This window comes from Protopterus annectens, chromosome 2.part1 (genome assembly GCF_019279795.1).
Source record: "Protopterus annectens isolate FY-2018-M chromosome 2.part1, PAN1.0, whole genome shotgun sequence".
Classification (NCBI taxonomy): Eukaryota; Metazoa; Chordata; order Ceratodontiformes; family Protopteridae; genus Protopterus; species Protopterus annectens.
The window spans coordinates 1,879,438,458-1,879,451,143 of NC_056729.1; the positions used below are offsets into that span (position 1 = coordinate 1,879,438,458).

Here is a 12,686-nt window from a genome sequence, read left to right on the forward strand (position 1 = left end):
AAGGATTGATATCGAGTATAAGTAAAGAGAAAGGGATTAGAGAGTCCTGAATGAAAGACCAGCTCTGGTAAGAGTTTTTAGTTGAATCTAGAACAGAAGCTTCTGTTAAAAAAGGGATCTGATGTTGTACTTTTCGTTCTTCTTTACTGATGGGTCTTTGGAGCCAACATCGGATCCGATTCAGCTGCATTTCCAAGACTTATGGATCTGAGACTCGAGCTCCACCCTCTTCCCATAATGCAGCATACCTTCCCTTACTGCTCAGATCTCATTTGCTGCCTTTGCATCAAGATGCGGATTTTGAGTCTCAAGTTGGAATTTGCGATAGTCTTCAATTAAGACAAGTTATCCAGAAAAAATTATAGTTGTATTTTTGTTGTAGTACTTCTTTCTTATCCTCCCTCTCTTTTTCAGCTTTTCACAGGCATTAGGGATTCTGGTCCTTTTCTTCCTCCTACTTTTCCTCTTGTGCTGATAGTACTTGCAGTTTAGTGTAAAAAATAACCCTTGCTATAGCTGTTTATATTTGCTCTTAGTATTAATTTAGGTAGACTTTAAAACTACAGCCATTGCTGTTTAGTGTGTGTGTGTGTGTTTGTGTGTGTGTGTAGTCTGTTATTGGCTTGTACAGCCCTTAGTGTACTTTTTCTTAGTACACAGTTTTTTTGGGGTTGGTCAGAATGTCCAGTAAACCTACAGGTTTCAAGAGATGCACTTTTGTGGGCATAAAATCCTTACTTCAGATACCTACAAGAAGTGCATATACTGTTTGGGACCAGGACACTTGAATAAAGAGTGTGACGTGTGTGCATCCTTTAATCCGAGAGCTTTGTCAGATAGATGTAATAAGCTCATACTGAAAGGCGTATTACCAGCATTGTCTCCTTCATCTGGGGCTCAAACTCCCTTTAAGCATATTAGCTCCAAGGGATTGAAAAGATGAACCCTCTCTGCTTCCCTGAGGGCCTCTTCAGAGCCAAGTGAAAAGAGACAAAAAAAAAAAATCGCAGATCTGATTACTCTGGATGCGAGCAAAGCTAGGACACCCTCAGATCGTACAACCTCTTTGGATCCAACTGGGGCCATTGTTATTTTGAATTTTCCTCTGCCAAGTACTTCCACTATGGACCCTAAGAAATCAAATCAGACTGCCAGGAGCCATACACCAGAGCTTCTCTTAAAGCCAGTGTCTTTGGCTGCTCCTTTCAAGATTTTACAAACTCCTTCCAAATCCTCCAAACCCACTTTGTTAGTTTCTTCTAGGTCTTCTAGCAGCTTGACAGAAGCCGATATGGACAGGACAATGTGGAAGTTTCTCAGGGCTAGGATCCATATGGGGGCCTTGCTAACTCCATCCCATCTCGGATCCATGAGTACTCCATCACATGCCATACAGACATCTTCTCGGATCTGACCCGTGGTTTCAGAATCCAAGGATCCTGGATACCCAAGAGAGTAGGTGTCAGATCGAGGATATTCCCTTCCTCAACTCTGACCATGTTCCTGACTAGCCCTGGTCCTTTTTTGTCAGATCAGAGCAGGTCTCTGATCCAGGACATTACAGTTGAGTCCTGGGGGTGGGGTTCAGCTCCAATATTGTTATTACTTTCCCTTCCTCTTGGTGCTATGGCCCTTGACAGCTCGGGTACGTTTCTCTCTGGAGTTCTCCAATCCGATGTTGGCTCTGTTCTCCCCCTCCCCCTGGCTGTTTTGGCTCTGAGGAAGAGGGAAGGAGTCTCTCCAGGTCCATTGGCTTTTCAGGTTGCAGAAAGGTCTTTATCTAGAATCAGAGAACAGTCTTCTCAAATCTTGGATCCCCTCATCCTTCATCAGGTCCGAGCACTGAGCTTATCACTCTTACTGTAGATTAGCTTATCCCGAATAGCCTCCAAACCATTTTCACTCAGGAAATTCCACTTTCTTCTGATACTTCCCTTGAATACCCAATGGAAGAAGTCTCTCGAAAGAAAATGTGCAAGAGGAGGCACATAGACTCCCCTATGGAGTCCCTCACTGAGGACACCGATTTTGATGAGGGCGAAGTGTCTTTTCGATCACCACCTGACATTGTCTGCTCAACCCCCTTCTTCTGAAGAATCAGTGTTCTGGAGGCTTTTGGGGCAGGCCCATCTATGTCTTGGGTGACCCCCCCCCCCCTCGGTGAATGAACTTATTGATTTAGTTTCCCGCCGGGCTTGGACAGAACCGGGACATGGTCGAGCCTATACCTAAACATCCCGATAGGTTCCTTGGTCCACCATCTGACCATTTACACTGGTGTAAGGGCATTCCAGTTGATGCCATCGTTGTGTCAGCAGCCCTAAAAAAGGAGCTAGCCAAGCAAAGCTTCACTGTCCATCCACCGATCAAGGAGTCCAGAGCATTGAACAGGTATGGAAAGTGCATTTACAAATCAGCTACATTCATGCTAAGTTTGTTAAACTCTTTTGCACATTTTACCCGTTTATAGAGAGACCTTGTGAAAGTGCTAACAAACTCTCTTGCACAGACCATGTCAGAGGAGGACTTGAAGAAGGTTTCCCCCAACTGGTGACTCTATCTTCCATTGCCACTTCCTCAGTGAGATTGATTCCACATACTATGGAAGACATCTCATGAGCATCCAGTTCAGGCATAGCCTTCAGGAGACGTGCCTGGATGAGGCTTTGTGACTTTGCGGATCCCTTCAAAGCTTCCTTCATTAATGCCCCCTTTAATGGTTCCTCCTTATTTGGACCATTGTTAAAAGATACGTTTACCCATAGTGAGCAAGAAGGAAAGGCCTTGTCTGCCATAGGGATCAAGTTTTGTACCCCTTGGAGGACTCTTTTCTAGGAACCAGGCAGGAGGTAATAAAACTTAGTTCAGGAAGTCGTAGGGACCATTCCAAGACCTGCACGGAGATACTTAATTCTGAGGCAGAGTGGAAGGTTATAATGGTAGGCGCTGCCCCAGAGGCTGCGGGGGTCAGGTCCACAAAATCAGGGCTTCAGGGAATCTTTTCCTGATAAGCCCTATCAGTGGTCCTGAAGCGTTGGCCAACTGTCCTTCTCAGGAGGCAGTTGGGGGTCATGTATCCCTGCACCTAGATGGCTGGACAAATGTAACAAACAATGCTTGGGTGCTAAACATAATAGCCAGAAGTTATTACATTCCCTTTTCCCCTTCACCTCCAAGTCCCAGGAGGAAACTCCCCAATGTACCACCCAGTCAGAGGGAGTACACAATTCAGGAAGTTCAAAAACTTTTGCAAAAAAGAGTCATCCAAACGGTCCCACCAATCAAATAGGATTTAGGACTTATTCTCACGTCTTCTTGGTGCCAAAGAAAACAGGGAACCTAAGATTATTTATTTATTTAACATTTGTTTACCGGGAAAGTCTGACTGCGCCAGGAACCCATTTTCAGCGGAGGCACAGGGAGAAGAGCTCCAACTGATACATGAAAGTTAAGACAATTTACATGAACTAGATAAAAAACAGGTATTAAAGCACACATTAATAATTGAATACTAAATAAGTACAGAGAAGTAGATACAATAATAAATACAAAATAAGTACAGAGAGGTAGATACAATAATAATAACATGCACTAAATTAAAGTGGTAGATTGCAAACTCTTTATAATTATATATACGTCAGGTAGGAGTATGGTAAAGAATGAGGATCAGAACATTAGATACAAGTAGTTGCAGAAGGATGGGAAAGTTAAGGGTGAAGAAATATGGAAAGTCTGTTAGTCCAATATGCTAGTGGTTAGTAGATGAAATTCCTGTTTTAGGGATAGAAAGGAAAGGCCCTAGAGAGAGTGAATGGAGTTCACCTGTTAGGGAAAGAGGAGGGGCGGGTCTGATGACATAGAAAATGTTTTTATAGGGTGTGGTTGAAGTTGCTAAAGATCAATTTTGTATCTCAGTAACTTAAATCAGTATGTGAAGAAGTCAACGTTCCAGATGGTAATGGTCCAGGCCATGCTGCCACTAATACATAAGGATGATTGGATGTACTCTGTAGATCTCCAGGATGCTTACTATCATTTCAAAATAGACAGTCAGTCCAGAAAACATTTGCTGCCTTGTCTAGAAACTAATCACTACCAGTTCGGAGCACTGACCTTTGAACTCACCACAGCCTCTAGGGTGTTTACCAAATGTATATCAGTCGTAGCAGCTCACATGAGGCTAAATGGATTCCAGGTGTTTCCCTATCTCGACGATTGGCTCCTTACTGCCACAACAAGCCATCAAATGATCCAGCCCAGGGATTACTCAGTTCAAATCTCTTGGTATCACGATAAATCTTGTGAAATCAAACCTGACACCTGTACAAGACCTAGAATTTATAGGAACACGACTAAACATGGCAACTCAAGTAGGTTCACCACCGGTACATCACATAGAATCTCTGAGACAACAAGTTCAGGATTTACTAGATCTCTGTGCTTCCCTGGCAAGATTAGTGCTCTGACTGCTGGGCTCACTGTCAGCTGCTATCATTCTAGTTCCCTCAGCAAGATTTTTCAAGCGAGTTCTACAATGGGCCTTGTTGGTTCAATGGTCCCTCCTTTAGCAGTCTCTATCCATTCCAATCAAATTGACTTCAATTTGCAGACGTCATCTCCAGTGTTGGATACATTCAAATGACCTGTCTCTGGGCAGGTTGTTCTCTCCCACCAGTAGCCACAGTGACCACAGACTCTTCCCAGTTGGGGAGGGGGGGAATTACAAGGGAAAGATGGTCCAAGGCACATAGTCCTCCTTCCAGACCAAACTGCATATCAGTGTCCTTGAGATGAGATCAGTCCTCCTAATGTTACAAACCTTTCTGGACATTTGCCCTCTGGCAAATATTGCTATACACACAGACAACATGTCAATAGTCTGGTGTGTCAAAAGCAAGGAGGAACCAGATCCTATCCATTATGCAGAGAGGCCATTACTGTCTGGTAATGGACAATCTTTTCAAGGTGCTTTCCAGTTGCATTGCACATTCCAGGGAAAACTTAACACGTTAGCAGACAGACTCAGCAGGTCCATTCTGATTCCTCACAAGTGGATCTTAAATCAGTCAATAGCGAATAAGATTTTCAGCCACTGGAGCCAGCCTTCTCGTGACCTCTTTGCCTCTCCCCTCAACAAGAAGTGCAGCAAGTACTTTGCTTAGATCCCTCCGCAGGGGGAGTCACCGAGGGATGCTTAGGTCTGTGATTGGCCCCTAGGGCTCCTTTCTGCTTATCCCCCTCTCTCATTGATCTCAAAGTTCCTACAGAAAGCCAGCAGGTTGAAGAGCTCAGTAATCCTCATTGCCTCCTTCTAGCCTCGTCAAGTATGATTCCCCTTTCTGTGGTATCACCTCAGATATCCTGCATGGATGCTGGAACCCAATCAGGACCTCCTATTTCACCCGTTAGAACAACACCACCCTAATCTCCACACCCTCAAACTGACTGAATAGTTTCTCCACTTCCCATGATAATAAAAAGGTCCAGGCTTGTCTCACTAGTCCATGACATAATTTTGGCTTCCCAAAAGACCTCCACCAAAAAGGTCTACAACAGCAAGTGGAAGAGGTTTTCCAAATGGGTCTCAGAGGAGACTATTGACCCTTTTTCAGCTCCAACCTCAGCCATCCTTCTCTTTCTTAGTATTCTTTTCGAAGCAGGAGACAGGTTTTCTACCATAAAACTTCAACTGGCCACCATATCTAATTTTCATGTTGGGACATGAAATATCTTTCATGGAAAACAAAATTTCTGGTAGCCATTACTTCAGCTAAGAGAGTGTCCAAACTTCTAACTTTATCAGTCAAACGTCCTTACATCATTTTCCACAAAGACTGGGTATCTCTGTGAATCAACCTTTCCTTTATGCTTAAGGTAGCCACAGAATCAAACATTAATCAATCAATTCAGTTGCCATTTTCCTTTCCCAGTTTTTCTAATAAAAGTGAATACATGTTGCACCTCATTGATGTTCATAGACAACTGCATTTCTACCTTCACAGAACAAAGAAGTACAGAAGGTTGGACCAATTGCTTGTTTCCTTCACACCAAGTCATTTAGGTCAAGCAATTTCCAAAATGACCTTGGCTAAATGGATTACAGATTGTAGTTCTTTCATTTACTCCCAAAAGGGTATTGAATTGCCTCAAACTCCAAAAGCTCGCTCTATCAGATCTATGGCTACTTCATCTGCTTTTTCTACTAGAGCCTCAATTGATAACATTTGTGCTGCAGTCACTTGGTCAAATACTTATACCTTTGTCTCACACTACAAATTGGACACTGACTCCTGAAGCAGGGCATCTTTTGGTGTGACAGTGCTACGGCATATCCTTCCTTGGGGCCACCCAAGAGTTACGTAGCTGGGGACTCTGACCCATCAGTGAGGAAGAATGAAAAGGACAATATCAGATTTAGGAGTTAGGGAAGGTATGTTGCATTATGGGAAAAGGGAGGAGCTCAAGACTCAGATCCATAAGTCTTGGAAATGTGGCCATATCAGATCTGATGTCAAATCTGAAGACCCATCAGTGAGAAAGAATGAAAATGGACAACACAGATGCCAAGTTATGGTAAGTACATAACTCCTATATAATTAGTACGGCATATAAAATATTGCATGATAACTACCAGAATCAATCAGAGGAGGTTAGAAAACACTGGGAAGAGAGACAAGAAAAGCAATTTACAAGAGATCAATGGGAGGATATTTGTAAGTCTCTCAAGTATGCAACACAGTCCAGAAGGTTTAGGATCTTTGTTTGGAAATGTTTGCATAGGTATATTTATATCCCAAGCAGACTTCAAAGAATTGTAGATCAGGTAGCTGACAAATGTAATGGGGAAAAAGAGGTTAACTGGAACATGTTTTGGGAGTGTAATCAGCTGGTATATTTTAAAAATCTCCTTTAGGCATCTGTTGTATTAGAAATACTTTTTGTCAGAAATACTCTGTGAGCTAATGTAAGGAAACTATTCTTTTGAGCTGCGATATAGGATCTGAATTGCTTAGATATTTTAAGACCTTATTAAGTTTAATTCTTTTGGCTGTCGAAAAAGCAATTGCTAGAAAATGGAAATCAAAGTGTAAACCAATTGTATTTGATAATATAAAAGAGATAAAGGAACTGGTGGAAGGATATTTAGGAAGGGGAAGTAGAAAGTTGCATGGAAAGAAATGGAAATTTTAGAAACATTGTATGCAGAATAATGTTCAGGAGAAGGAGTGAGGTTTAAGGAAAGACAGGAATTCAGCAAATTATGTAATGTTGGATTGATGACACTTACAAAGAAAGACAATATATGTGATGTATAATACATGTAAATGAAAAAGGTTAGTACGATTTACTTTATTTTTTGTTAATGCACATTTATGGATTCACTTTAGAAGCTCGAAATACTGAAATGTCGAAATTCAGTATTTTGAGCCCATAAAGTGGAATCCGGATACTGGAGGTTTTGAATTTCTTCCTTCTGAGCTTCCGGATTCAGGTAAGTGTGTGTGTGTGTTAAGGGTTCTGTGTAGGGGCTGTGGTGTGTGTTAGTGTGTTTTGTTGTTGTGATGTTTGTGTGCGAGCAGAATGTAACTTGTGTGGTGGTGTTGTGTGTGTGTTTGTGTGTAGTGCGACCTCGGAGTTAGAATATATAAGTACGGGGGTGTGGGGGGCACAGCAACCCACATGGGGGTGCAGGGGGGCTTGTCCCCCCATGCGTTTAAGTAGTAGAGAGCCTGTGTGTGTGTGTGTGTTACAACCATGAAATTCAAAATCTCCGGTGTGCGAGATTTTGAATTTCACGGTTCTGTGTTTTCGTGGTTTTAAAGATTCGAGTTTATAGCTTCGAAATACTGAATTTCGATATTTCAGTATTTCGAGGATATAAAGTCAATCCACATTTATCTATGTCTTAAATTAATTTAATAAAGGCGTTTAAAATGTCATTTAGTCCTGGGATTTTGTCACAATATGTGGTTACAATAAGAGTATGTAAGTGAGGCTGAGGCAATTGGTGATGTGTCTCAAGGTACCTTATGCAATCAAGACGGCTAAATTGCTCATTGTAATCTTTAATGAAACAGCTGGGGACTGAGTGCAAGCAACTTCAAAGCTCTGTCACTGCGTTAATTTTAAATTATTACATCTCAACTACTCCCTATAAGCAGGCAGTAGTGATGAGATCAAATGAGATAAAGACTTACTGTCTTGCCTCGAGGATCTGATTCGTGGCAGCCTCTCAAGTTTTACCATCATAGCCTTCTGGAAAAGAATAGTATGCACCTATGTATGTAGTTATCTGTGTGATTGCTTTTTGTTTATGTATGTGTGTAATTATGTGTGTATCCTTGTATGTTTTATTAACCAGGTTATCTCTATTTGGTGGTCACTTATTTATCACAATTTCCTAATCAAATACCCATTTGGTATGTACCTCTGAAGACATCTGGAACAACTGGAAAGGCCGCAGAAATACCTCACTAAAAGAATCACAGGCCTAAAGCAGATGCCCTATGCTGACCGCCTTAAAAAACTCCAGCTATACTCTGTCGCATATCGTCTACTCCGAGGCGATCTCTGCTTAACATACAAGGCCATGTCAAACCCAGAGCTGTTGGACATGCTACACTTAAAGAAATCCCAGTCCCTCAGAGCCACACGCTCCAGGGATCTAAACCTTGTCATCACAATAAACAAAACATGCTGGAGGGATAGGTTCCTGACTCAGAGACTCCCCAGACTCTGGAATAGACTGCCCATACATGTCAAGTAGAGCACCTCTTTTGTCCTCTTCAAAAGGAACATTGATGACTGGATGGGAGAAAGGAAATTCACCCCAGGGATCACGTCAGTCGCCCTGCTTAACAGTGGTCCAGGGAAGTAAATAGTGTGGGAAGAAATAGCCAGGGAATTGTTATGGCTAGGCTTGTATAGGCCCTAGGGCCGATAGCCTAGTACCAGCCTATGAACCTATAATACTGCTTATTTAGTGATTGAGACAGATGGAAAAGTAGGGGTAGGGTGGTGTGATATATGTACATAAGGCAAGCTACAGTCTTTGAGCAGACCCAGTGGATTAAATATCTTCCATAACTCTCACCATCTATACGTTGAGAGTATTCTGTACCACACTCATTTATAAATTATTTAAATGAACAACACCATAACAGTTCTTAGAATTCTCCTTTAGACTTTGAGCTCCTCATAATAAATAACCTAGTTTGGAAGAAAATGTGGTAACATACTAAAGCTATTTACATCCATCATTGAATATCCATCTTAAGAACCACTGTATGTTGGTGAATTGAAGAAAACAAGAGGAATTTACCTGGTCCCCAGAGCAGAACACACTGCTGCTGATGTGTAAGGCACATTCCATTGTAACAGTAGGCAGCACCGTTTGCACAGGTAGAACCATCAAAACAAGATAGTACCAGTGGAAGAAACACGGCTCCTTTTCTTTTTACAGCTTTATTTGTGAGAAGGTAACAAAACACCACAGCAGCACGTAAATCCAACTAACAGCTCCAAACACATTTAGGCATACTAAAGCTATTACATCCATCATTGAATATCCATCTTAAGAACCACTGTATGTTGGTGAATTGAAGAAAACAAGAGGAATTTACCTGGTCCCCAGAGCTGAACACACTGCTGCTGATGTGTAAGGCACATTCCATTGTAACAGTAGGCAGCACCGTTTGCACAGGTAGAACCATCATGGATGTAGACATTGGCAGGACAGTATGGTGATGTCCCTGTACAGTATTCTGGTAAATCACATGATCCAGCTGGTGGTCTACAAACTGATCCTGCATTCTTCAGCTGCAAAATAAGCAATGCAATGGAAATATCAGAATGAAGAATGGGAGTTTCACAGCATTCAACAAGCCATAAGATTTTTTTTTCTTATGTACAGTTTTACTAAGACTACAACAGTGAGATATTAAAAATATCACTGGTGCAGCCATTAGGCTTCAGATACTCACATAAGGAAAGTCATTGTAAAAGAGATCAGTGCACCATATGGGTTAGTCCAAAAAATTTGAAACCGAGTACAAAAACATATTATACAATTCCTCCTCTAAAACGTGCACGCTGATTGGCCAGCCCAACCAGCGTGCCCGTTGTAAATCCCTCGATATACTAATGGAAAAAGGTCCGGTCGCCCGGACTTTTTCCGTTAGTATAAAACACTGTCTCGCTATGTTAAAATAGTTTAACAAAGCGATACAGGTTTAAAAAAAGCAACGCAGATCTCCGTTGCTTTTTTTAAAGCTGTCTCGCTATGTTAAACTCCTTTAACATAGCGACACAATAAAAAGCAACGGAGATCTTGCGATCTCCGTTGCTTTTTTTTTTAAACCTGTCTCGCTAAATTAAATGGGTTTAACATAGCGAGACAGCTTTAAAATAAGTAACGGAGATCTCCGTTGCTTATTTTAAAGCTGTCTCGCTATGTTAAACCCATTTAACATAGCGAACAGTAAAAGCAACGGAGATCTTGCGTTCTCCGTTGCTTTTGCCCACAGCTCTGATGTACTGCGTAGGCATGCGCAGTACATCAGAACTGCCGCGGAATACCAGACAGCTGCGGAAGGGCAGCAAAGAGGCATTATACAATGCCATTATTTAAGAAAAGTAATTATTTATTTTCTTAAATAATGTCATTAGATATAGCAATAACTCACTTCTGGGTGTGTAATGCTGGATTTACCCACAGTTGTCTTTGTTTGGTTCCTCGGGCTTCGCCCTCGGGACCAAACCACGCCAACCGTGGGTAAATCCAGCATTACCCACACCCAGGCGTGGGTTATTGCTATAGTAGTGTGCTGTGGTGTGACAGTGTTTATGGTTCTGAGTTAAAGCCACAGTCTATGTCTCATTATCTTTTCTGCTGTTGTTCCATTTGACAAAATCTTTATCATGCTCAGTATTGTGGACTCGTAATACTTAAGCTAAATACGTTGTAGATGGGATCAAGTGGTGTAAAGACCTACAGGGTCATGCAACTACAAAGTTTTGTGTCAAAAGAAATATGTGCAGTAAAAGAACACTGGGAAGCATTACTTTATCTTCTACAGAGCCTTCATAATAGGTCAGGCGGAAATCTAACTTCACTTACTGCATGCTGTACTCTTCTCATAAGCAAATTATAATGTCTGATAGGTGTTACAAGTCCAGGGGTGCTGTGAGGCCCGATGCTTAAGAGAGGTCCTCCCTGGAGAGTCCATTATTTACTCTGTAACATCCGCTCTGGAGGGCATTACTTTATATAGAAAATGGGTTATCTGTTAAATTGTTTTAAATCTTTATTATTAGTATAAATATTTTTTTTTTACATTTTTGCCATAAAATAGTTCCTTTGCTTAATGTTTTAAAGTTGCTGCATGATCTGTAATCATTGCTGGAGCACCTGGAATATAAGTTATGCAATTATTTAATAATGTCTACACACACACATGGAGTCACAAATACATACACACAGACAGATGTAGAGGCAGAGAAACAGTTTCTCACGTATGTAGAAACTCAAATGTGCATAAACACACACACACACACACAGACACACACACACGGGTCTATATCATATGAGTGAATCACACAAATTGCGAACGCTCATAATATCGAATGTACCAGACTTCGAACCTCCTATTGTGGGGGGCTGTGCCCCCCCCCCCGCTAAATATATATTCCAACTCCAAGATCACACTACAGTGAGGAAAGGGCAAATATCCCATTCTTCACTGTACAACGATCTCAGAAAAAGCACTTTGAGGTCCAGTACGTTTGATATTATGAGCGTTCGCAATTTGTGCGATTCACTCATATGATATAGACCCCCCCCCCCCCCACACACACACACGCACGCACTAGCCCAGGCACATGCACACATCAAATACACACACATGTGCCCAACAATTACAGACACTTTCTTGACTGTTTCCACCACATCAGATTAAATGAGTAAAGAAATACATACATTTTAGTAACAGTAATATCAAACACATATAGTGCAAAACATCCCTCTATACACACAAATGTAGCCATACACACGTGCATGCACAGGTCTTTGCAACTGCTGCTGCAGTTATTTATGTTAGTTTTGTTTTATTTATTTTTCCGTGCTCACTAACCATGGTTAGTGATGTGAATGGAAATAGCAGGTCCTTGTCACTGTATTGGTACTGCAGTTACTATTATTACTTTTTTTTACCATGCTTGCTAAGTGTTCCTTTTTAAGAGCTGCACTTAGGGAGGAGAAATGGAAAGAGTAGGTCTTGTATTTGCTGCTACAGTCAATTTAATTAGTTCAGTTTTATTTATTTTTATTCTTGTTAACTGTAGCATTTTGGCAAACATAAACAAGATGTCAGCAAATTGTTTTTTTTTTTCATCAGTGCTTCTTTGTGAGTTAATATGCAGCTGTGAAGCTGCAGATTTCTTTCTGTCTGTACTTCTAGATTAACATCCTGTCGGAGAGTGTATGTGGTCTTGGTGGCTCATCTGGTAACACACTTGCCTTTGGTGCAGAAAGCTGTAGGTTCTGTTTCAATGCAAGGTGTTTGAATTAATTGGGAGTGGCATAATGTAAAGTGTTTACCTCATAGGTGCAAGGTTTGATTCTCACTTTTGGCCACTTTCTGTTTTTTTGGCTAGCCAAGTAACAGTCTGCAGACTGATTTGCCTAG

At 41.4% G+C, this 12,686-nt stretch overlaps 1 protein-coding gene across 1 annotated transcript in view; it reads right to left on the reverse strand.

The window, feature by feature from the left end:
- Positions 1 to 12,686, reverse strand: part of LOC122794677 (disintegrin and metalloproteinase domain-containing protein 33-like) — a 2,280,125-nt gene that overhangs the window by 689,691 nt on the left and 1,577,748 nt on the right. Inside the window, exon 14 of the mRNA XM_044063306.1 lies at positions 9,624 to 9,819. Coding sequence (XP_043919241.1) covers positions 9,624 to 9,819 — 196 coding nt within the window. The remainder of the gene's footprint in view (positions 1 to 9,623; positions 9,820 to 12,686) is intronic.